The sequence below is a fragment of the Helianthus annuus genome, chromosome 12, assembly GCF_002127325.2.
Source record: "Helianthus annuus cultivar XRQ/B chromosome 12, HanXRQr2.0-SUNRISE, whole genome shotgun sequence".
Lineage (NCBI taxonomy): Eukaryota > Viridiplantae > Streptophyta > Magnoliopsida > Asterales > Asteraceae > Helianthus > Helianthus annuus.
In genome coordinates, this window is record NC_035444.2 from 33,575,651 (window position 1) to 33,602,911 (window position 27,261).

Genomic DNA, 27,261 nt, shown 5'->3' on the forward strand with positions numbered 1-27,261 from the left:
GGATTTACCCTAAGATGACCTTGTTTAATTATTAAGTCATCCGGTTTTTGAGTCCGGCCGACCAGTCCAACCAGTGAAAGAGTAGTACTAGTACGACCGGTTTGACAGTCGAGTTTTCAAATCATTGGTTATACCTTAAGCAAGATCATGAAACAAGTTTGGTTCACAAGGTTCGCATTTTAGAACGAAATGTAAGCATAAACTCAACAACAAACACATTACACTATATGGTTACCGGTGAGTGATTAAAAAGACCATAAACAGATCAAACTACATGAATCATACTCGTTACTAAATAACAGTCCAACCGTGAACCAAAACATTCATGGTCAAGTTCCAATAATCATGTAGACTGATCCAATCAGATCCACCCAAGAACCAAGTCATCTTATAGACATAGCATGCTCAAAAAGACATTATGAAGGTGTTCTTTCTCAACCAAATCCCATCCTACAAAACACAAATATAACCTCAAATTTAAAAAACATTAACCTAATTTAACAAGCAAAAGCCACAATATTTGAACCATCTACCTGCCAACTAAGCATATGTTACACCCTTTGAGCTTTCGGGGCTGCATGTGTCACCTGTGCGTCAACTTTATCCTGCAGTTTTTTGCAAGAATTAGATATCAAGAGTGAACATAACATAAGAAAGATCAGCTTTTTAAGGATTGATTACTTCAATTTGTGCAATAAAACATATAATCGGTTTTAAGACGGTTTTCAACATGCGTCTCAAGTGATTCTTCAAATTTCAGGTTTCTTTTTATGCAGGAAACGTAAACAAGAAAACATCAAAAGCTTACCGATCCCTTGCTTTCATAGTAATCGTCAAGCGCCCACTGATATTTTGTTACGAACAGTTTCGTAATAACAGTAGATGATCGAAAGATAGAGAAGAAGAACACAAGAGAAGAGGAAAAACTCAATTCATTCGATGGTTAAGTCTGTTACAACGCACACACTATATAGCCACTAACTACCAATAACCCCCTAGACTATACAACAATTACATATAGGCCCCTTTACTTATTTTGACCCGTAACAATACTCTCCCCTTATAAGACTTTTGACCTCAAAAGTCAAAATAATAATAAGATACCCACTAATCACAAGTATCAAAAACAAATGCATGTGCTTTATTCCAACAATGAAGACCACAACAGTATCCGCCGAAGGTAATGCAGTATGAGTTGTCCAAATAATCCGTCATGTCTTCACCTATATTTTGCTCCAACTTCAATAGCATTTGACATTGTTGCATAAAGAATATCATTTTAATAGCTTCCCTAATCCACAGTTGGAGCACAAGCACACTCAAAAGTTGCAACAACAAACTGATCACTCTGTTGACTTCCCAATTTAGACACCAACCATTTTTTTTACCACTTGACCAGTTCCAATATGCCTTAATACTCCATAGTTTTACCAAACTACCCTCTGCTGTCTTAATACTCCAGAGTTTTAACAAACTATCAGCACCACTAGAAACACAAACAAACTGAGCACCATGACTACGAACCTGAACTATGAAAATGCATGTTCTGCAGCCCTCAAATGTTATAAAACAGTTACCATTAGGACTTAGATATGCAGTATATGTGTGGAAAACCCAATTGAATGATAGGAACCAACTTTCTTGGAACAAAAAACTCATTTTTAATACATATTGCCAACCCGGTTTCCATTCAAACGTTTTTACCCTCGCCAACTCAAACTTATGCTTTTCACTTCTAAGTTTTTTCCACATTTTAGCCAGCACCTTAAGGGCATTTTCTGTTTCTTCTTGAAATCTATACAAGCGAGATGAAAACCCGTATCTAAGGATATCACCAGAATGTAACTTCACATACCATTTTTTCCTTACCTGAATTTTTTCCACAACCACACCTTCCCGATTTAACACAACTAATGGGTCAACTAGAATATTTTCAAGACTTTTCTGCACCATATCAAATCGAGCCTTAAGTCCTATGTTTTCTTGATCATAAAGTATCACAGGGACTGTTGTGCTGTTGTCAACATTAACCCTTTCAAATTCAACACCCACATCTTGCTTGAAAGACTCACTACCATGTAAATTCTTAGAAAAATCAGTTCCTAAAAACTCATTATCACCGAGTTCTTGAACAAAAACAATAGACTCATCACAAATCTCCTTATCTTTAGTGCTTTTATGAACAAAAACAGTAGACTCATCAATTACTTCATCGTCAATCATTTCTTGAACAATGTCGGCTTCTTGAATTTTTCCATTCTTGAAAAACTCATTGTCTTTCATCAATTCTTCAAGAGTGATATTAATATCAAACTCTAAATCTTTGTTATAAAAAGAAGAATTTGGATCAAATGGAGAGAAAGAATCTTGCAAGCCATTAGAATCAATTTTTAAAGCCAATGAAATCACATCTTTCACCTTAGTGCAACTATATTGATGCCATTCGACAAAGATATTCCTAATTCTTGGTTCTAAACCACATATGAACAGGTAGATAGCATAGAAATCAGACATTTCTTCAGAGTTTCTAACCTGATCGAACAATAAGAGGAATGAATCGCAATAATCTCTGACAGTACCTTCTTGCCGTATTGACATAATCTTGTCCAAAGCCAATTCCATGTTGTTTCAATAATTTCTTGATTGCTGGACACTGTTGTGAATCACCAGAACCGATGGTTGAACCGTTTCTTGCCCTAATTCGAAGTCACCCAAATCTGATTGTTGAACCCTAATTCGATTGCTGCAGTAGAACACCGTTGTTACCCGAATCTTAACCCACGGTCGTGAGGAAAGATTGCTCTGATACCATTGTTACGAACAGTTTCGTAATAACAGTAGATGATCGAAAGATAGAGAAGAAGAACACAAGAGAAGAGGAAAAACTCAATTCATTCGATGGTTAAGTCTGTTACAACGCACACACTATATAGCCACTAACTACCAATAACCCCCTAGACTATACAACAATTACATATAGGCCCCTTTACTTATTTTGACCCGTAACATATTTTGATTGATTCAACCCAAACCAATGTGCTACATACTCGTCCAAACTTGAATGTGCTGTTATACAAATAAGCCATAAGTTAACCCAAATGTATAATAATACCAAAAATTAGAATCCCTAAACCGAAAACACAATCTTTGCAATTGATTCACTTTTGCAAAAAAATGCACAGCATATAAGGGGTAGCAGCGCAACTTGTTGCTTGCCTACCTGTCATTGGTCGTCATTAGTCTGTAATCGTATTGAGTTTGTCTTTTTACAATAACATGTGCAGATGTAAATGCAAAAAATAGAACATTGTACTAGGATAATTTGTGCAAAACCTAACTTTGTTACAACCAACCACAAGCAAGCACTTAGTAGAATAATCTACTAATTCACTAAAAATTAGTTTTTTTCTTAATATTTCTAATTTCCATAGATAATAAGACCATATAAAAATTATTAAAATATTAAGAAATGTATTAGGAAATATTTATAACAAACTAACGGATATATCCTACGCCCACCGGCATAGTATACCCGATACCCAACAAGTAATTACCCGACACATACCCAAGAAGTATTGGGCCCGGTGTGGGACACATTTTTACAATCGGGTAAAACAACTTACTACTGGGATTACCAAAAGCCGTCCCATTGCGAAACTAAGCGATCAAATATTTGAAACAAAATTTATACATACAAAATAATTCTAAGGAAAACTGATCAAGAAAGAAACTCTACAATCAAACAGATCAACTGTTCAAATCTGGTGAAACAATTTCCAAACAAACATCATAAAACTTAAAACAAAATATAAAAGATACCCTTCTGTACTTTGGCAACAGCATCCCATATAAACCCGGATTTGGGTGAAGTAGACTTCGGGTACTGAACCGGAGGAGGCTGAACCGGATGAGAAGATAAGCTAAGCCAAACATGCACTTTGCTTTTTATTGTTAGAAACTTAACGAGGGTGTTTGGGTTAGCTTATTTTGGAGCAACTTATAACTTATTGACTTATAAGAGTTAATAAGTTGTTTTTATAGCGTTTGGGTTAGCTTATTTAATTTATTTTTGTGTATTAAGAAGTTAGTATTTGTAACTTATAACTTATGACTTATATAAGTTAATAAGGGGGTGTTTGGCCTAGCTTTTATTTTTTGGCTTATACTTAACTTATATTATAAAGTAGTTTATAGCTTATTATCTATCATTTGATAAGCTCTTTTTAAGCGTTTGGATTAGCTTATAGCTTATTTTATATCATTTGCCCTTACACAAAGAAGATTGTTCAAATAAGCTAAAAAATCATCTTTAAATAAGCTTCTTCAAAGTAGCTTATATAAGCTAATAAGCATAAGCTTAAAAAGCTAAACCAAACACCAAATTAAGCTTATTTTGTAAAAAAAGTTAAAAAAGCTATAAGCTTTGTTAAAAAAAAGCTAGGCCAAACACACCCTAAGTTGTTTTTGAGAAGGAATCCCAAACACCCCCAAAATTAATCCATTTTCTTGTGTTTATACTGTTTCTATTTGTAGATTGCAAAAGCTCTTTATCTGGCCGAGCTTATTAGTTATCCTCATGTAGGGACTAATTTGTTTTCCGAAAACATCAATTTACAAGTGGGTATTCTTCTTTTAATCGTATCACAATTAATATGTTATTACCCAATGTATAACTATGCTTAACAATCATGCAGATCCGTCCAGTATTTACTCTTACATTAGGGCCTACAAGGCCACCAAAACTCTTTACGGAAGCGGAACTCTTAGAGCTTATGCATGAGGTGAGGAAATAATTTTTGGCTTTTTTGTCTTATTTTATGATTATTGTTACAGACTCATTGATATTTCATTTTCATTTTTTTTTTTGTGATCTTATAGTCAAGCAATGGGGCTGATGCTACAAGGCATAAACATATCAAGAATCTGATTCACAGGTCTTATAATTTTAAGACCTGCAACAACATTTAGATCTCAAAAGACCTACTCGGCTCCAATCCATCTTTCTGGGTTAGCATGTGCGCCACTGTTTCCCCATCTGATCGTTTAATGTCCGCCTACTACCAAAAAGATCATGTGCTACTGCTACGTCTTCATCCAATCATCCTGCTACTTCACATTAAGACTGACGTGAAACAACCACAAGGATTGTGTATTGTCCCAAATTTGGAGGTTGGTGAACAGATAGAAATCTAAATCCTTAATTTTTTTTGCCTTTTATATTAAGAAATGAATTATTGGAATCTTAATTGGCGCACGATCGTATAGGGTTTATCTTTGTTTGGTTTGGTTAATCTTAATTGTAATCATTCTCTTTTGTTCATCCAACAACGGGATCTCCAAATGCGAACACCGTCGGAGCTGCCGGATACATCAGCGTCAACTTGCTTCAAGAGGCCAATGCTGAGGGGAGACATGACCAACATGCTCTTCAACCAAGTGGTTTACTTCAACCCCGGGTGTGATTATGCGAGGCTAGGACCGTTCCTGGTTGAGGCCAAGAAGGTCCTCACCTCGGACGGACCCCCGACGGATTGGTGCGTCTGTTTGGCCGGCCTACCGAACCTTACCTCAAGTGGACTCTAGAGCAATTGGGTCATGAGAAGGGGTTGGTGTGCTCCTCGGAGATCACCATCCCCTAGGGTGGTCGATAGGGACACCCCCTTCTTGTTGGATGATTTTTGCTTTTGCTTTTGCTTTTTGATATATTATCTTTAGACAAGACTCAAATTGTTAGAAGAAATACTGTAATTTTAATTTCATCAAGTATAAAACTTGCAGTGGCGAATCTTTAATTAAAGTATTAATAAAAAATGGAACTAATTATATGGAGTAAATTACAAAACTCGTCCTTTATGTATGCTAGTTATTACAAACTGTGTCCTTTATCTTTAATAACTTCAAAAACCGTATTCGATGTTTGCAAACCCTTACACATTATGTCCTTTAGCCCTAACTCTGTTATTTTTCATGGTTAAATCAGACCAACGGTATCCCACATGAGTGTATTTTGGTAATTTTATTAATTTATTAAAAATATTCCTAATAAAGAAAATAAAAAAAGAAATTTAAATAACTAAACATATATAAAAACACCAACACCATCCACCAACACCCACTTGCCATCACACCACACCTGCAACCACCAACACCACCACCCACCTGCCACCACACCACACCTGCACTATCACCACCGCACCTCCACCACCGTCAACCACCGTACTTCCATCATCACCACCGAACCTCCACCACCGCACCTCCACTTCTGCAAAACCCCCCACCAACGGACAGAAAATCAAGATGCCAACACTGCTCCTTATCAAACCACAATCCAAATTCAAACCGTAATCTACATTTAAGCTACTAACCCCAAACAAACTTATCTGATGTACGGTACGGTCGACGGTTTACAACAGTTCTGAAACAACTTTCTCAGGTCTTCAAACGCGTTTCCGGCGAACTGTTCCGCATCCCCAATCTGCATTCACTCCACCTTCATCTCCAAACCCTAAAACCTTCTATTTCATCTTCTCAATCGGTTTCTGATCTTCCATATGGCTACCTCCACCACCTTCTATTTCATCTTCTCAGGTGGTGGTGGTGGTGGTTGGGTGACACAGGCTCGACGAAGAAAGAAGATAGTCAGAAACCGTATGGCTACCTCCACCACCTTCTACCTCCACCTACACTAGATGACGTCGTTGCAGACTTCAATTTCGCCACCATAGACTTACCCTCTATTCCCACTACAACCGCCGATTCAGATGCAGAGTCTTCGGATGTTAACGCCATTAGATCCACGGCTACGAAGGCTGACGCCGTTAATCATCATGTACGGAGTTTGTCTGTTGATGGTGATTTTTTTAATGGGTTAGGGTTTAGCGCCGCCGCTGACGGCGGTGGTAGCTACTGTCATAGGCGTAGTGGGTCGGTTGATGGGTCTAATGCGTCGTCGTTTGATGGGGATTCGGTGTTCCATCGTTATCGGTTGGTGTAACAGGAAATCCAGGCAGTTTGGGGGTTGTTGATGGTGGCGGTTCTAGAGTGGTGGTAGTGGTGGTGTTAGATTGGTGGTGGGATCAGGAAGTTAGAGAGAGGGAGAGAAAAAGAGAGTTAAGAGAGAGAGAGAGAGAGAAAGAAAATCAATTAATGGAGAGGATTAATTTTTTTATATGTTTAATTATTTAAATTTATTTTTTTATTTTCTTTATTAGGAATATTTTTAATAAAATTACCAAAATACCCTCATGTGGGATACCCTTGGCCTGATTTAACCATGAAAAATAACAGAGTTAGGGCTAAAGGACATAATGTGTAAGGGTTTGCAAACATGGAGTACGGTTTTTGAAGTTATTAAAGATAAAGGACATAGTTTGTAATAACTAGAATACATAAAGGACGAGTTTTGTAATTTACTCAATTATATGTGTTTGATGAGTTCTAGCATAACAATGAGCTAATCATATCATTCAAATCAGTTCATATTAAATGTGTTCCATGACTGTTGGAGGAAGAGGAGTTTCACTGACAATCAATATCACTACTCTAGTTTCAAAAATATGTTTTTACTCAAGTTTCAAAAATATGTTTTGACATATTACTTAATGTAGACGACGGAGATTGGATAAGATGATACTTGTTTGTGAACAAATAGTTGTTTGTGAACAACTCTAATGTAGACGAAGAAAAAGCTGTTGTGGTCAAGTTCTACTCCTCCATAGTTTTAGTGTTGGGTTCTTTAAACCACCGACATCTTAAACTTACCTCTAGTTGACACATACCACGTCTTCTTTATGTATGATGATATGCTAATTTATAAGCCGATGGGTTTTATCATGATCTGAGATTATTCTACTTCTGTTTAACTATAGCAGCTAAGTTGCTACTCAAATTAACTAGTTTTTGGTCAATCTATAAACCAAGCACGAATCGTCAAATTTTTAATTGACATACGATGGACCCAACCCGAATCAACTCATGGGTTGCAAGTAGTGAAGGGTGATACAGAAAATATCAAATTTGTGCCTCTGGGTTAAGCTTAGTATCTTGAAATGGGTGAGTGATGGATTGAACATGTTGGCATATCATGATAGTCCCCATTTGGTTCCCAGCCCACCACAGATTCATTTTTCTACCAAGTTTACCTTTTACACGCAAGCGCAATAGACACAAGTCCTCGTATTAGACCGGTCCACTAAAGTATAAACTATGTCGATTTTGTGGTTCAAAGTTAGCAATAACATTTATTTAGCACTTTGCCACTTTTTAACCACGTAACTTGGTACATTTTTTGTTTAATGACAACTTAGCTACAAAGGGATAAACACATTAACAAAAGGTCAAAAAGTATGAAAAAATAAAGTAAAACTTATTAATCGAATGGAACCATCAAACGAGAGAGCCAATTTCCGTTCATTTCCGCATTCGACAATAATCCACTTCTTTTCTGGTTAATTTCCATATCTTATTTCTCAACCAAAAATCACATTTTAATTGCTTTGCATACCACGTAAAAAAACTAGTTTTAATATAAACAATATGCTACGTGCATATTTGGTGGATGAAAGTGGGCAATGTAAAAAAATCGTTTTAACTCAGAAAATCACCCAATAGATAGGCAAGTTTTGACGAGTTAGGAGTAATGCGGTTCTGTTACAGTTTGACAAGAAAAGAGTTTTAACATTCATTTTCGAATTTAGAAAACTTTGATGCAATGTTATTAAACTCGGTCTGGCCGGACCAAGACCATATTGCTAGATGATTCACTAGCATCCACATCAAACTACTTTCAAAGTGTATGTAAGGGGTTGTTTGACAACTTCTCAATGTGTAAATGCTAAAACAATTAGGCTGGGGGTGTGGGATAAAGCCCCCACGCCACATCAGATCCACGTCGACACCACGTCATAGAATAAAGTCTCTTTAGCTTGCATGGTATTGTATAAAGCCCCCTTATTAAACAAAATAGTAAAAAAAAAGATTTTATTGGATGAAATGTTGTGGGCCCTACCTGCACACACCTTCTTCCTCGTTATCACGGTGGCGAATGAACCATGGTGCCCTCTGTTACATTGCTGGGTATGGGCGGTGGCGCCCCTCCGGCGCTATCGGAGGTGAGGTGGCAGGGGTGGCGCCCTCCGTACCCTCCGGCTTAAGAGTTCTGAACCATTGTCTAGATGTCTGAACTATTAAGAGCCAGTATATTGCTTAGCCATTCAGAGACAAATGTCTGACCAATTCAGATAAAAGATCTTAATCATTCTGATTCAGTATAATACTTAACTATTCGAAGGCAAATGTCTGAATCATTCAGACATCTGCTCGCGAAACAAACAGTCTGAACCACCATTAAGAACCAATTAAAAGCTAAAATAAACAACCACTAAATGTAGTGTTTAAACGTATTACCCTGACATCTTAAGTTGTAAATACGTTGATTAAATACATTATTATTATTGCCTAGTAGTATCTTACGGGGGTGAGATAAGGCTTTGGTATTTTTTTTTTACTTTAAACCACACGGTGTGGGAGGGCATGAAAAATGGGCGTGAAACGCCATATTGCAACCAAGTCAGCATTATGGCGTGGTGAAAAAAACACGGGGTGGGACATGGCGTTGAAGAGGAAAAAAATTAAAAAAATAAATATCAACCAATCAAAACAAACCTAAACTAGATCCACCAATCAAGAGTCTCCACCTCACCCACACAATTGCCTCCACACCGGTGGAATTCCTCCTGCCCCTTCCCCATGCCAGCCACAACGCCGTCTACGGGGTGGTGTTCCGGCGTGGTTGTGATTTCCAAGCCACTTTTCCACGCACACATCGTATGGTCTTAGGGTGGAAGGGGCACCTTCGGTGACCCATGTTTACCGAACGGCAAGGGGCCGCCAGCCCATTATCGGTGAGCGATGAAGGAGCAGAACAGTGAATACTCACCAAATTGAAATTTGAAACGTTAGGAAAAATGGACTGTTGGGGTGACCATTGGAAATTTAAAAAAAATGTTTTCTTTATTAAAACCTATACATTTCACTCATCTCACACATCACTCTCACTAAAATTTCTACACACCACACCATAGATAAACAAAACACAGACACAGGTGAACCCAAAAAAAAGGTTCCGCTAGCCGAGGACCGGGTTCCAACTCAAGAGGACACGTGTCGCAAACGCGACGAGACGGTTCTAGCGGTTCGAGTGCACCGGTTCAAACCCCATACAAATATTTAACAAATTCTCAACCTCAATATTTTTACCGCCAAGCTTCATAACCGACTTTTTTAACACACAACCCCAACCTAAATTTCAGTTTTATTATGGTTTAATATTCTAGTTTTAATTTTATGTAATGTGTTTTTTAAGTAATTGTAATTTTATTTTGTTTAATGTATGTTTTATTTATTTTTAATGCATTAATTTATAAAAATAAAAAAAATTAAAAAAGAAATAAACTCCTCATGTGTTTGTTATTGAAGCAAAAGTTGTCCCCTAGATCCGTATGATTAAATCTGGCCGTCGATATGCGCTAGATCCAATGGCTAAGCAATAGTTCCCTCCTGCACATCGTACTTCCACTTTACCCTTTTCTGAAAGCTTCTTCACCTCTACTTTACCCTTAAGTTCTTTCCACCTTTCACCTCCTCCTAATCTTATCCATGGCTAAAATAACAAGCCAGCCCTAACAACCTGCTCGGAATTTAACTCCGTCGAACAAGCCCTAACTCTATTTTCATATTATTATGTTGTGTTGATAATTTTTTATCATACATTTCCTCTGTTAATGTTGTCTTTGGATTTGTTGAAGATCTCCACTCCACTCCACTAAAGGTCAGATTTCTTGTAGGTACACCATCCCAATTCATTCCCAACTAAATTTTACTCTCTAACACGCAACAATTTTTTCCTTATTTTGCTCTAAAGATCCGCCATTTTTCTGAACAAATGGTAGTAGGTTTGTTCCTCCGAGCTTTCACCTCATCCCATCCCTTTCCTCACAATTTCAACTTTACGACGTTTTTCTGAGCTTTAGGTTTGAAAATACCCGGCCGCCTTCTCGACCACAGGTATACCAGCATCTTTTTTACAATCTCTGCCTTTTCTTTATGCTTTTGGTTTTTTATGATTATATATACACACATATGGCTATGTGAGACAATTTGTTACTGCTGTTGATTTACAACATTTTATATATAATAATTTATAAGGGTATTCTGCATATATTATCACATATGTGTCAAGGTGGTTTATTTATATTTTAGAGGAAATTATGTCTTTTTTCTCTCTTTGAATTTTGGGTAAAAAAGTCACATTTTTTTAATTTGTTATAATAAAACGTTAAAAGACCATTTGCCCTTCATTGCTATTGCTGGTGAAATATTTTCCACATTGGGTGAGAAATGGTAGATGTGAGTTCACTTTATCTTTGGATTTTTATGCTTGATTTCACTTGATATTTCATAATGTGAATTTTGTCTAAAATCTAGGTGATGAACATACTTTTGATTTTAATAAAATATACCTATTGTACAGGCTACTACTTATGATTTTGGACGTCTATATATACGAATCACATGGCGCATTTCAAACCTTAAAGTACGAGCTTAATAAAGAGGTTTGTGTTGAATTATACAAAGTTAGTTATAAATATGTTATTCCAGGGATGTAAATTTTTAATCTATATTCTTAGTAAAAACAATTGGATCACACAGCCCAAGAATTTTGATTAATCATCTCTTTTGGGTGTTAAACTCACTTTATTAATATTTGGATGAAAGCCACTAATGTATAACTGTGCTTGACAATCATGCAGATCCGTCCAGTATTTACTCTTACATTAGGGCCTACAAGGCCACCAAAACTCTTTACGAAAGCGGAACTCTTAGAGCGTATGCATGAGGTGAGGAAATGATTTTTGGCTTTTTTTTTGTCTTATTTTATGATTAAGTATAAAGATTATTGTTACAGACTCATTGAAATTTCATTTTCACTTTTTTTTTGTGATCTTATAGTCAAGCAATGGGACTGATGCTACAAGGCATAAACATATCAAGAATTTGATTCACAGGTCTTATAATATTAAGAGTTGTAACAACATTTAGATCTCAAAAGACCTACTCGGCTCCAAACCATCTTTCTGGGGTTAGCATGTGCGCCACTGTTTCCCCCTTTGATCATTCAATGTCCGCCTACTACCGAAAAGATCATGTGCTACTGCTGCGTCTTCACCCTGCTACTTCACATTAAGACTGATGTGAAACAACCACAAGGATTGTGTATTGTCCCAAATTTGGAGGTTGGTGAACAGATAGAAATCTAAATCCTTAATTTTTTTTGAAGCCTTTTATATTAAGAAATGAATTATTGTAATCTTAATTGGCGCACGATCTTATAAGGTTTATCTTTGTTTGGTTTGGTTAATCTTAATTGTAATCATTCTCTTTTGTTTATCCAACAACAGGATCTCCAAATGCGAACACCGTCGGAGCTGCTGGATACATCAGCGTCAACTTGCTTCAAGAGGCCAATGCGGCTAAGGGAAGACAAGACCAACATGCTCTTCCGCCAGGTGGTTTACTTCAACCCCGGGTGTGATTATGCGAGGCTAGGACCGTTCCTGGTTGAGGCCAAGAAGGTCCTCACCCCGGACGGACCCCCGACGGCTTGGTGCGTTTGGCCAGCCTACCGAACCTTACCTCAAGTGGACTCTGGAGCAAGTGGGTCATGAGAAGGGGCTGGTGTGCTCCTCGGAGATTACCATCCCCTAGGGTGGTCGAAAGGGACACCCCCTTCCTGTTGTCGGATGATTTTTGCTTTTTGGTATATTATCTTTACACAAGACTCAAATTGTTAGAAGAAATACTGTAATTTTAATTTCATCAAGTAGAAAGCTTGCGGCGGCGAATCTTTAATTAAAGTATTAATAAAAAAAATGGAACTGGTTATATGCGTCTAATGAGTTGTTACATAACAATGAGCTACTCAAGTTTCAAAAATATGTTTTGACATATTACTTAATGTAGAAAGTTTCAAAAATATGTTTTCACATATTACTTAGTGTAGACGAAGGAGACGGGATAAGATGATAGTTGTTTGTGAACAAATAGTTGTTTGTGAACAACTCTAATGTAGTCATGTAGACGAAGAAAAAGCTGTTGTGGTCAAGTTTTACTCCTCCATAGTTTTAGGTGTTGTTTGTTTTTTCAGAGGTAAAACGTCTGCAGTCTGCGAACCACATCCGCAGACATCTGCAGCTGAAGAGGTGGACCAAACCTCTGCAGTCTACAAGAAGAAGACTGTTTTTTAACTTCTGCAAGCTGCTGACATAAACTAAAATATAAATAAACTGATTTTATTTAACTAAAATATAAACAAACACTAGTCGACATATGAATTTACATCAAGTTTAACCACATACAAGTTTCAAACAAACACTAGTCGATTTAAATAACAGAGAAATGATAATTACACCTCCTAAAGGGCTCCTTGAGTTGAATGTACGCTCTGATGAGAGGTCAAAGAAAGAATGTCGACAACTTGTGAGTCAAACTTATGATCTGCACTTTTCTTTCTTTTGGTTTTCAAATGTGTTTTACAATTTTAAAATTTGATAATAGAGAGGAAAAAGTTTCAAAAACAACTTATAGCAGCAAAAAAGAAACTGATTGAAATGGAGCAGAAGCATGTTTTTGACTTGCAACTGCTTCAAGTAGCATTACAGACTATTGAGACACCTTCTGAATCGAAAAAGTATAACAAAGAAAGAAAGTAGAGAATAATATTTCAAGTTTTAACAACATAGTTTCATGTTCAACAGATCTGAATGTTCAACAGAGCTGAATCGAAAATTATAACAAAGAAAGAAATGTTCATATCATACAAACATAGTTTCACAGCCGATTAACGTATCTGAATCGAAAATTATAACAAAGAAATGTTCACCTGTGTCGGCTGAGATGGCTTTGAACGACGGTGGAGGTTGAACGCCGGAGGTGGAGGTCGACGTGGGGCCGGCGGAGGAGGTGGAGCTCGACGTGGCGGCGACGGATATGGAGATGCGATTGGAGAAGGTGGAGGTTCGCTGGAGAAGGAAGCTAGGGTTTGAAGAATGTGTGTTTGAAGAGTTTTGAAGAGGTAAGGCCATGTCTGCCCGAGGAAGTGCTTTTCGACAAAAACAAACACCCCCTTAGTGTTGGGTTCTATAAACCATCGACATTTTAAACTTACTTGTAGCTGACACATACCGCATCTTCTTTATGTATGATGATATCTTAATTTAGAAGCCGATGGGTTTTATCATGATCTGAGATTATTCTACTTCTGTTTAACTGCAGCAGCTAAGTTGCAACTCAAATTAACTAGTTTTTGGTCAATATATAAACCAAGCACGAATCGCCAAGTTTTTAATTGACTTACAATGGACCCAACCCGAATCAACTCATGGGTCGCATGTAGTGAAGGGTGATACAGAAAATATCAAATTTGTGCCTGTGGGTTAAGCTTAGTATCTTGAAATGGGTGAGTCCCCATTTGGTTCCCAGCCTACCATTGATTCATTTTTCTACCAAGTTTACCTTTTATACGCAAGCGCAATAGACACAACTCCTCGCATTAGACCAGTCCACCAAAGTACAAACTATGTCGATTTTGTGGTTCAAAGTTAGCAATAACATTTATTTAGCACTTTGCCACTTTTTACCCACGTAACTTGGTACATTTTTTGTTTAATGACAACTTAGCTACAAAGGGATAAACATAGTAACGAAAAGTCAAAAAGCATCTACTACTTCTAATAAAACAAAACAAGCTTAAGCCACATGGCATTAGCTTAAGCCATTACTTGCCACGTGGCATTTGCTTAGACCATTTTTTTTGCTTTTTCCGCCAAAACCATCCTCCTTAGCTTCTTTAATACGCTTCACTTCACTCCAAAACCCTAATACCCATCTCCTGCATCCGGTTCTTCCTTCTTCATCGATTGATCTTCGAAAAACATAGGTATGTTATTTTTCTTTTCCCTCTTTGATTTTTCTTTGTCATTGTTAAACACTATCTATTTCTTCCTTAAACCCTAGATATCATCTATCGATCTTTAATATGTTATTTGCAATCTCCTGAACCCTAGATTTCTTCATCTTCAATCGCGAGTGGAAGCAACCAGTCCTTATTATGTTGCGTATAAGGTATGTATCCGTGTTTTCAATTTTCTTTTTGCGGCGTTGTTGGTGTCTGGAAGACCTAGCCGCCTCTTCTTAGGGTTTCAGTGATTTCTAACTTATGCATTCATCAATACTTATATTCATTTCTTGAGTGCTTCTGTGATATTTTTCAAGATTTGGTGCTTTTTGAAAGATGAGATCCATCACTGTCTTCTCCAAACGATTCAACAAATAGGTAACAATTCTTCAAATATCGATTCATGTTTGATAATGTCGCTTACTGTTTGATGTTCTCTATCATATGTTCGTATTTAGGTTTTCCGATTAAATTCACGTATTGAAGTAGATTTTGACCAATTGTCAGAGGTGACGTTGTTTGCTGACACTATTATAGTTCAATAATTGGGAGTGATGATTTGGCATACCAGAAAGGTTATAGTATAGATTATTGTTTAAGCTTAAGCAATGTTTCATCCATCATTCTCTATTTAAATCCTTAAAATTGTGATGTCTTTGTTGACAACAAGTCCTTTAGAGAGCTGATCATTCTTCCAATCGATTGCAAGTAGGTTCGTTTTCCATAGATTTGGTGTTATTTTGAGTCTTCTTTATCGTTCTTTAGGTAAATTGTTTTGACTGATTATTTCAAAATTTGAATTTTTGAAATTTATATCAATTATGGATACTTATCAAAGTTGTCTAAATTATAACATATTTCCAAATTTATCAATATAACTTATATTAAAGTTTTAATTGCTTCCAAATTTTGTGTTAGTTTCCATAATTTTCGACAATCACATTAATTTTCAAGTTTCTCAGAATTTGTTCTTCTTCTTTTTTTGTAGATCATTCCACTTATTCTGCAGGTATGTAAACTAGATTAGATTGTTATGTATTTTAAATACTTAATCGTACTTTTTTTAATCATTTTTCTGTATTTTTTGTGATTGATTTTTTTTTCACAATCATTTAGATATTGATTATATTATGAATATATTAACCTTATTGGTTTTGAATTTAAGTTTGAATAATATTTAATTATTTAGGTAAATTGTTTTGACTGATTATTTCAACATTTGAATTTTTGAAATTTATATCAATTATGGATACATATCAAAGTTGTCTAAATTGTAACGTATTTCTAAATTTATCAAGATAACTTATATTAAAGTTTTAATTGCTTCCAAATTTTGTGTTAGTTTCCATAATTTTCGACATTCACATTAATTTTCAAGTTTCTCAGAATTTGTTTATCTTCTTTTTTTGTAGATCATTCCACTTATTCTGCAGGTATGTAAACTAGATTAGATTGTTATGTATTTTAAATGCTTAATCGCACTTTTTTTAATCATTTTTCTGTATTTTTTGTGATTGATTTTTTTTTCAATCATTTAGATATTGATTATATTATGAATATATTAACCTCATTGGTTTTGAATTTAAGTTTGAATAATATTTAACTATTTAGGTAAATTGCTTTGACTGATTATTTCAAAATTTGAATTTTTGAAATTTATATCAATTATGGATACTTATCAAAGTTGTCTAAATTGTAACGTATTTCTAAATTTATCAAGATAACTTATATTAAAGTTTTAATTGCTTCCAAATTTTGTGTTAGTTTCCATAATTTTCGACAATCACATTAATTTTCTAGTTTCTCAGAATTTGTTCTTCTTCTTTTTTGTAGATCATCCCACTTATTCTGCAGGTATGTAAACTAGATTAGATTGTTATTTATTTTAAATGCTTAATCGCACCTTTTTAATCATTTTTTCTGTATTTTTGTGTTGCTGATGATGATTTAAAATTTTTGAATCTAATCTTATTAATGGATCTATTCTTGATGTCTTTGAAAGAGTGATGCTCTTACTGATTTTTTTTATTTTATTTTTTGTTTTTTCATGATAAACCCTAATTTTTATGCAATTGCAGGAGTCTGAATCTTCTTCGAACACAAGAGGTAAGCTTAATGTTATCGTTTTTTGGTGTTTTTTGATCCGGTATAATGATAGTTTTCACCATTTATGCTAATCTCTATAATTTTTAAGTTATTTTGTTTTTTTTTTTGGCAAATCAAACTATGATATTTTTTGAAATTTGAAAATCTTTGTTTTTTTACTAATAAATTTTGTATTGTATTAATATGTATTAATGATTCTTTTGTTTTGTTTTTTTATTTTTTCATGGTTAACCCTAAATTTTATGCCATTGCCGGACTATTAAACTTCGTCGGACATGTTAATCAAAAATTTTAGTTTTATTGTTTTTTTTTCCTATTTTTTATCCGGTATAATGTTTGGTTTCATCCTTTATGCTCATTTAATTTTGGCTGTATTTTTTAGTTACTAATAAATTTGGTATTGTATTAATTTCCGGAAAATTTGTAGTGTTTCTATAAATAAATTCATTTACGTTTTTTGAAACCCCTCCTTTTGTTTGTTTTAATTTTTTCCCTCTCTTATGAGTTTGTTTCTATGTCGGTTGGTTTTGCTTTGCAAAGTTAGACTTTCATATTAAGTTTGCTTGATTTACGGGATTGGATATTAGTGATTTGATTTTTAGATTTTAAATTTTAAATTTTGAAGTCAATCATTATTTTAAATTTAAATTTTGAAGTAAACCATTATTGTGTTTGATTTTAAATTTTCAATTTCGAAGTCAATTATTATTTTAAATTTAAATTTGAAAGTTTGCCATTAATGTGTTTGATTTTAAATTTCGAATCTGTAAATTGAATTTGAATTTGAAAAGTTAGACTTTCCTAATAAGTTTGCTTGATTTACGGGATTGGATATTAGTGATTTGATTTTCAGATGTTAAATTTTAAATTTTGAAGTCAATCATTATTTTAAATTTAAATTTTGAAGTAAACCATTATTGTGTTTGATTTTAAATTTTGAATGTTTTGAAATCTTTATGTTTTTTTATGAGATGCTTTGACTATATTATTTGTAATTTTAGGGATGCTTCGAGTCTTCTTCGACTATTGTTTTTGTACTCGAGTTGCATATCTAATTCAAATTGTGTTTTGTAATTTTAGGTTATGAGCTTCTTTCAGACTCCTTCCCCTACAAGGAACTCTTGAATGGGATCCTATGAGAAGTTGAAGGAAAGGTATATCTTGCATCGTTCTTTATCTATATCTATATATCTATATATCTTAAATGGGATCCTATGGGAAATTGATCTCTATTCGATTCACTGATGTATATTCTTCTCCTCACCATTTTGTTCCATTAATCAACTCATGTTTGCTCTTATGTTTGATACCTGATCTTATTCCAGTGATTAATATCCGCTTGAGTAACCCAATCTGAGTCTGATTTTTTTCGTTAACGATTCAGGTAAACTTTCCCGATTTGGGTTTTCTGCAAGGCTAATCATCTAAATTAATTTGTTATTTTTATGGTTTACATCCTAAACCCCAGTTTTACAGTATCTCATGATAATCTTACTTCGTTTTTTAGAATTTGATCAAATTGGGCCATAATCTGAAGAAATGTGTTTAAGCTACGACAAGGTGTGTATAGCATTATGATTGATATCATAAAAAAATAACTATTACAGTTTCTCTTCCTGTAATTTTGTATAGCATTATTTATAAAATGATTACAGGTATGATAAAAAAATATAAAAGCTGCTCTTCCTGTCTTTTGTTCGCTTCACGTATCTTCGCTAAATCAATAAGTTGGAAGGTTTGTGTATGTAGAATTAGTCTGGATACGCCCACGAAAAAAATGCCGATTTATATTGTATTTCTCATGACAGTATGAAGGCTATGGTTAAGGATAAATGATAAGATCTTCAAAGGGGTCGATGCTTTTCAAACTAAAATAGTGCAAGACATTAAGGAGGCTACTCTCTGGTGGATGATTAACAGATCGATAGGCGTCAATCTCTCAATCTGGTCCACTTTCTCTGGTTTAGACTTCGGTTAGTGTATGTGTATAGATAATTTTTTTAAAGTGATTGGATGTGTAATGGGGTAAGAGTATTTTGGATGTATCTTAGTGTGTTTTTATGGAAGCTTAATTGTTGTTTGTATGCCTCTTTTAGTGATTAATAAAGTTTGGTTTACTGAAAAAAAAACGCAATTTCAACCGTTTTTACCTAACGGGTGATTTGCTTTATATTTATCTCTAATTGCTCAAGTAGGTAAACTTTGAAAAATTGTTTAAAGACGGACTTATGATCAGTTTGTTTGTATTTATTTTATGTATAGATGTCAAAAGATATTTAGAGGATAACCTGTGATTAACTCGATTAAAACAAGTTGTGATGAAATGAGTCTTTTTTTTTTTTAAATGGGTCTTTTCAAAATTGGTGAGGCTGTGGTATAAATGAAGCTTTTCAAAATCATATTAGATATTACACACTCAAAATAATAATATTGAGGGTTGAGTGTATTTGACCCTATAAATATAGAGGTGTACTTTACTTTAATTTTTTTCTATTATAAAAATTCCAATGTGATGGTATTTTTGTTGTTTCCTCTATTATTTTCTCTATATAATATAGAATAGAGGTTCCAATGTAAATGCTCTAAATATAGACGTTTACTTAACATTCTTGCTTTTGTATGTTTTTATGGCTTTTTACAACAAGAAAAAGTTTAAGAAACCAATTAAAAATTTATGATGGAGAAAAGGAAAAGAGGATACTTTAGATGTTAAAGTGTTATTTTTATACTTTTATTTGTTATAAATTAAATTTTCCTACCCAGAAAATTTCCGGGTTATAACCTTATTTTTTTCTATAACAGTAAAAGGGATTTATAGCAAATCAAGTGTTGGAGGGTAGCCAACCAGTTGATATCTCTAAGAACCCGTTTGAATTGTTCTTACACTTAAGTAAGAATCTTTTTTTTTTCAAATTAATTTCATGTATATAAAACAGTAATTAACTCTTTTGAGTTAATTACTGTTTTCGTCGTGTGGTTTGTTAAAAATCACTATTTCAGTCCATTAGTTTAAAAATTGGGATTCAGTCCGTGTGGTTTCACTTTCGTGACCATATCAGTCCCTGTGGTTTCACTTTCGTAACCATTCAATCTATTTATTCTGTAAGTACAAGGACTGAATGGTAACGAGGTGGACTGAAATGGTTACGAAAGTGAAACCACAAGGACTGAAATCGCAATTTTAAACTAATGGACTGAAATAGTGATTTTTGACAAACCACAGGGACGAAAACAGTAATTAACTCTTTTTAATAATCTAGCAATAGAGCTTTAAATTCTAAGTCGTCCTGATTGGAATTGATAATGTCAGAGGATGAATGCGATAGTGGAGTTAAAGAAAACATCATGAAAACATCATGAAGGTTTAGTTGACAAAAACTTAATTTGTAACGAACATTATGTAGATGTACTATTGGGACGTGCTCAACTGTCTCAAAATATTAGGCGTAACAAATCACACTTTAACGCTTCTACGTTCAAATTATTTTATGTGTTTAATTGGTGTTTAGCCACCCGCGAAGCTCGCGGGGTCTTAGGCTAGTAATTAAAATAAAATAAAACTTATTAATCGAATGGAACTATCAAACGAGAGAGCCAATTTCCATTCATTTCCGCATTCGACGATAATCCACTTCTTTTCTGGTTAATTTCTATATCTTATTTCTCAACCAAAAATCACATTTTAATTGATTTGCATACCACGTAAAAAATATAGTTTTAATATAAACAATATGCTACGTGCATATTTGGTGGATGAAAGTGGGCAATGTTAAAAAACCGTTTTAACTCAGAAACTCACCCAAACCGAGATAGATAGGCAAGTTTTGACGAGTTAGGAGTAATGCGGTTCTGTTACAGTTTGATAAGAAAAGAGTTTCAACATTCATTTTCGAGTTTAGAAAACTTCGATGCAATGTTATTAAACTCGGTCTGGCCGGACCAAGACCATATTGCTAGATGATTCACTAGCATCCACATCAAACACTTTTAAAGCGTATGTAAGGGGTTGTTTGGCAACTTCTAAATGTATAAATGCTGAAACAATAAGAGATCTGAACCATTAAGTGTTGAATGAATAAGATGTCTAGATGTTGGAACTTTTTCAATTTTGTTCTCGAATAGTCCCTCGCGCAGATGAAGGTTAGTTTTTGGTGTTAAGTAGCTGTGAAATTACTAACATGTCCTTCACACCCCCTCTCTCTCTCTCTAAACCACCATCCCTTAAAACCCCACCGCCATACCACTTAGCCACCACCTCCACCACCATCACCATATTCTGTTAACGTTGACAAATGTGGCGAGGGCAAATCGGTCCATACGCCATCTCCTTATGTCCACAAAAACCCTATCCACCCCCAAACCTACCCGCCTGCACTTAGTCTCCCCAACCTTTCTTTCGAAGATTCATCTTCTTTATCACCTCTTCACTTACGACTCAACTCCAATTCCGACAATGGTGTTCCAATTTCAAGCTCTATTTCGATCGCGTCGACTATCTAGTAAGTTTAAGCTATTCTTTTGAGGACTAGAAGAGCTCCGACGAACGGTATTAACGGTAACAGTGACGTTTTGAAACCTAATTTTTCTCCGGTAACAAACTGTGACGGTGAGAAGAGAGAGAGAGAGAGAGAGAGAGAGAGAGCAAAGTTTTCGGTTTCACTTTCACGACGTGAATTGGAAGAAGATTTTATGGCGATGGCTGGCCGGAGATTGCCACGTAAGCTGAAGAAACGACCGCGTATTGTTCAAAAGAAATTGGATGTAAGTAAAATTATTAATTTAATAAGCTGTTTAAATTTGATTTGATTATTTAAAGCAACGAATTGCTAATATGAGTGTTGTGCTTGTAGACTCTGTTTCTAGGATTGTGGTTGTAGGAGATAACGGTTGATCTTTACAAAGTTCCCGATGAGGCCGACACCGGAAAGGTAGTAATCTTATGAGTGTTGTAATCTGATTGATTATTTTTATGCATATCGTTGATGTTGTGATAGTGGTGATGATGGCCGCGGTGGTGGTTGTGGCGGGGGTGGCTGAGTGGTATGGCGGTGAAAGGCGACGAGGACGATGGGTTGGTGATAGAGGTGTTGACAGGCGGTGGGGTTTTATGGTGGTGGAGATGAAGGTGGTGGTGGTTTCCAGAGGGAGAGGGGGGTGTGAAGGGCATGTTGGTAATTTCACAACTACTTAACACCAAAAACTAACCTCCATCCACGCCAGGGACTATCTGGGAACGAAATTGAAAAAGTTGGGGACTATAGCTGTAATTTTAGAAAGTTAGGAACTAAAGGTGAAAAAATGCCAAACCACAGGGACTATCCGGGCATTTAACTCTATAAGTTAATAAGTTGTTTTTAAGAAGGAATCCCAAACACCCCCAAAATTAATCCATTTTCTTGTGTTTATACTGTTTCTATTTGTAGATTACAGAAGCTCTTTATCTGGCCGAGCTTATTAGTTATCCTCATGCAGGGACTATTGTGTTTTCCGAAAACATCAATTTACAAATGGGTATTCTTCTTTTAATCGTATCACAATTAATATGTTATTACCCAATGTATAACTGTGCTTGACAATCATGCAGATCCATCCAGTATTTACTTTTACATCAGGGCCTACAAGGCCACCAAAACTCTTTACGGAAGCGGAACTCTTAGAGCGTATGCATGAGGTGAGGAAATAATTTTTGGCTTTTTTGTCTTATTTTATGATTAAGTAGTAAAGATTATTGTTACAGACTCATTGATATTTCATTTTCAGTTTTTTTTTTTTGTGATCTTATAGTCAAGCAATTGGACTAATGCTACAAGGCATAAAATATCAAGAATCTGATTCACAGGTCTTATGCTATCAGAGACGGATCATGCTTGGAGCCAACTAATCTTGTACAATCTTCTAACTGATATAAGAAATGATACAAATCTTGTCTGCACTCTGCCCTTTTTTTTTTCTTTTACTTAAAAAATATTTTAAATCTAAATTTGAATTCGATTACAGGGTTTGGGGTTAGTTTTGGCATATGAGCGTATGGGGTAAGACATATGCCAACACTCTAAGCATTATATTTTTACAACTAAGTTTTTTTTAATTCTTTTGTTGATGTTGGTAGTTTGATAATTTCAGACTCGATTGTAAATCATGGAAACCAATACTTCACCAAGAGATGGAGCAAGACCTGAAAGCAATTTGTTTGAAAGATGTGGCAAAAGAAGTGTTGTTGAAAAAAATGTGGACAAGATGAAGGAATGCTTTTTGCAAGTCCAAAATACCGAAATAGACAATTAGGGGGTTCATAGGAACCCGTTTGGTTCGTAATTTATAGTGTTCAAATATATAGAAAATTCTGAAGGAACCTCTTGATATTTTGTAACAAAACCTTATAACCAAAAGTTTAGAACCTTATAACCAAAAGTTTAGACTGGTAAACTGTTTTAAACTTAAGGTTACGAGTTCGAGTCAGGTTAAGGGCTTTTTTGCGCGTTTTTTTCTTTTTTTTTTCTAAAAACGAATTAGGGTTCTAATACTTAGAGCATTCACATCCAACCCATCATATTTTCACCCTAAATTACACTAAAAAACACTACATTTTCTCTCTCCTTTTCAATTAAATAATATTTTTTTATACTTTTATCATTACATTTTCTCTCTCTTCACTCACAACCACTTTCAAAATATATTAAAAAATTATAGGGGGTGAACAGTGTCCCCCAAATATACAGATGAACAGTAACATTTTCTCTCTCCTCCACTCACAACCACTTTTTATACTATTTATATTTTAAAAACAACACACACATTATTAGATTCCTTGGATGTGAATGCTCTTATTCATGCTTTTCACCCTTTCCTGTTTACCCTCAAACGCAAACACACAGAAGTCGCAGGTCACCACACGCCACTATCCTCTCGTCTCCAGCCACCACACACAGCCGCTCACCGAGTCGCCGGAGCCACTCCAGCCTCCACATGGAATCACACAACCCGTTCTCTCACTCAATCTCTTTTCAGGTTTGTTTAAACCCTATAATCCTCTCGTCTCCAGCCACCACACACAGCCGCTCACCGAGTTGTTGATTTTAACTTTCAATTTGCGTATGATTACATGTATGTTTAGAGATTCAATTTTATTAGTGTGTACATATTCTGTCCATGTTGTGTTGATTATATCTTTAAACATGGGTTAAAAACATAGAACCCTAATCATGTTTATTCAATCATAATCCAAATATAGATACAAAGATAGAGATACTTACTTGTAGGGATGATTATCTTTGAGAATAAAGATGAAGCCATGATTCCCGTTATGGTACCTTAGGTTGATGGATCACCTTAGAGATAATTTTAGTATTTTTAGTATTGGTATTCTACTCTAGAGTTTTGATCACCACTTGTTATCAATATATAAAGATCAATGAATAATGGTCATGAATGGTGATCCGTTATAAAACTCTATGTTTTCTCTATTAATGGTACCTAAAGGGAAATCATAATTGCCCCTTAATACTAATCAATAATTACAATTACTACCATCAAGTAATTGTCGGGGACTAGTTATGTCATATTGGTAATGTTACCAAATGATCCCTAAGGCCACATCAACGGGTTATTTCTAACATTCTCCCACTTGGCCGAGTGATCATTTGTGATAAGTATAAGTAAGTTTGGCCAAGTTAAAACATTAATCAATGTTTCAAATTGAAATTGCAACAGAAAAATACAGTCATTGAGTTACTGTCAACTCAAGACCCCCATTAATCATGTTACAACCCCAAATCAAAACATACGTAAATTTAAGACCAAAATGACTGAGGTAAGCCCTTTGAAATTAATTTGTATAATTCTTGTCTATACGTCATCAGGTGCACATACGTATTTATAGACAAACAAATTGTGTAATTGAGGAAAAAATAATAACTAATCATTCATATGTACGATATGCTATTATGTAAGGCCTTTAGTAAAACCCGCCTTTATTATGAGCTCTTAAAAAGACTTTGGGTGCAGACCTTAGTTATCGGATCCGCAAGCATATCATGAATGTAAATGTATTCGATACAAGTATTTAGGTTCCTCTTCTTGTTCATAAACGAACAATAATTTTGTATCGAAGTTTAATGCAGCACCTCTCGAACTGTTACTGTTCGAGAAAATAAGGTAGCTGACTCTTCACAGTAAGTCTTCAATATAGTATTTATATGGAGTTAATAAGTTTATGAGTCCACTGATAAAATTTCAACAACATTTAGTGACAATTGCGTTGTTAATTAACAACATATTATGTCATTATAATTTAGGTTATTGTTAACAGTTTCTCATGACTCCTCCATGAGATAGATTTGTCCGCAGACACAAAGATTACCCCAAATTGAGTTTTAGTTTCTTTTGAACATCATAAAATCAAGGTAAGAATAATCAACCTCTTCTTATGGTCTTTCTCGTTTCTTAAAGATATTGTAAGATGCTTCACAATAATCTAGAGTGATATAATGTTCATCAATGTGAGCAATATCTAAACGAGTATAGACTTGAACCTTCATAAGGCTTCTAATTAATGAAGCATAAGGAAGTAATCTCATTTATCATTTTATCCTCTTAATGAGAGCAATATTGTTTGTTACATATGTAAGGACCCACTTTAGAGTAAAGCTTATGGCACGAAACTAATGCCCCAATGGGTCTATCTTGGTATATTTTGATATCTCTCACGTAAGTGGTATTTCCGAGATTCATTATATCAAAATATGTGTGAGAAATTATTTGACTTATGTAACATATACTTATCAAAAGAGTGTCATCTATATAAGGACAAGTTAACATTTGTTGCTCCCACTCATCCTGAGGTTGGTACACATAAATCCACTTAATTCGTGATGAAAAGAATCGCATTAAGATTTCGTCACATTTTGATGTTTGCTTCAACCCATATATGGATTTCATCGACTTAGAAACTAAGTGTTCTTGACCTTTCAGTTTAGAACTTTCAGGTTGTTTTGAACATGTAAGTCTTTGTTTAGGGAAAATTGTTTTAATATCCATTTAATGTAGCTACAAAAGATTATAAGCTACAAGAACAACAATGATCCTCAAAGAAACCTTTTGTAAGAAAGGTAAGATGATTCTTTGATAAATAATTCTCTTCTGAGCATAACCATTAACAATCAGTCTTGCTTTTAGTGTCTTAACATTTGCATTTGGATTTAGGTAATTCAACCAAATCCCAAACGTTATTTTGACACATAAAATCAAATTTGCTAATAACAATTTTATTACATTTAGAAAATTGATTGATGCTAATGGCTTAATTAGAAGAGGTAGGATCAGTAAACTTTCTAACATCCATTTCAACTTCAGTCAAGGAGGATACATAATCATCAAAGTTGGTAGGCTTTTAAACCTAGATGGCCTCCTTAGTTGATTATTGGGTTTATTAAGAGTTTCAGTTTTATGGATTAACTCTTGCCTAAGTTACTATCACTTTCATAATTCTAAGTGTGCGCAAGAGGTGTAATCGGATTATTGGGTTTATTAAGAGTTTTAGTTTATGGATTAACTCTTGCCTAAGTTGCTATCACTTTCATAATTCTAAGTGTGCGCAAGAGGTGTAATCGGAGTAAAATTTAATAGGTCTCTTCCCCCCGCCTCTTGCACTTCTGGCAAATCCTGATAAGGACTTTTACTGCTCCCACTGACATAGAAATCTTTAACAATTTAGCATGCTTATGGTCAACATTAGAAGACCAATAAATTCTAATAGAGAAACAAATTAAAGAAGTTACTCATTGTAGTTTCTCTGTTTGAGGATTACAATTTTGGCAAGAAATCTGAGTGTGCTCGCGTTTAAGCAACAATGAAACTTTTGTTAGAGTAGCAGTATATTCTTAAAGAGAAAAGTTGTGAAGGAGCAATGTCTTGTACAAGAGGTGCAAATTGAGGTAATAACAAGTTTTCACTCCCCCACCTCTTGCAACTCTCGCAAATTAAGAGTAAGACACTTAATACTCCCACTAACCTTTTAGATCTGTAGGAATTCTACAAGATAAGTTTCAATGATGTATGTGCTGTGGGAACATGTCATATATGTTAGACTTGATTTCCTTAATGTCCATATGTTATAAAAATTTTGGGGACATATTTAGAAGGAA

The 27,261-nt window shown here is 34.9% G+C and overlaps 1 protein-coding gene and 2 long non-coding RNA genes across 3 annotated transcripts; 2 read left to right on the plus strand and 1 right to left on the minus strand.

Moving 5' to 3' along the window:
* Positions 1–242: 242 nt before the first annotated feature.
* Positions 243–3,005, minus strand: LOC110894608. Its single transcript, XM_035980899.1, has 3 exons — positions 809–3,005; positions 534–605; positions 243–450 (listed from the first exon to the last, which is right to left on the minus strand). Exon 1 carries the CDS (start codon positions 2,620–2,622, stop codon positions 1,108–1,110), a length of 1,515 nt encoding a protein of 504 aa, XP_035836792.1. The 5' UTR covers positions 2,623–3,005; the 3' UTR covers positions 243–450; positions 534–605; positions 809–1,107.
* Positions 3,006–10,615: 7,610 nt separating this feature from the next.
* On the plus strand, positions 10,616–12,902 carry LOC110896579. Its single transcript, XR_002568006.2, has 6 exons — positions 10,616–10,828; positions 10,922–11,064; positions 11,531–11,612; positions 11,811–11,897; positions 12,010–12,293; positions 12,459–12,902. It is a non-coding gene; the product is annotated as an uncharacterized LOC110896579 (long non-coding RNA).
* Positions 12,903–22,540: 9,638 nt separating this feature from the next.
* On the plus strand, positions 22,541–23,509 carry LOC110896578. The gene is made up of 5 exons (XR_002568003.2): positions 22,541–22,630; positions 22,704–22,790; positions 22,904–23,004; positions 23,117–23,151; positions 23,243–23,509. It is a non-coding gene; the product is annotated as an uncharacterized LOC110896578 (long non-coding RNA).
* The last annotated feature ends 3,752 nt before the right edge of the window (positions 23,510–27,261 follow it).

What these genes read in the sequence shown, in the direction of transcription:
- LOC110894608 (XM_035980899.1), bottom strand. Translation starts at nt 2,622, where the DNA reads ATGGAATTGGCTTTGGACAAGATTATGTCAATACGGCAAGAAGGTACT.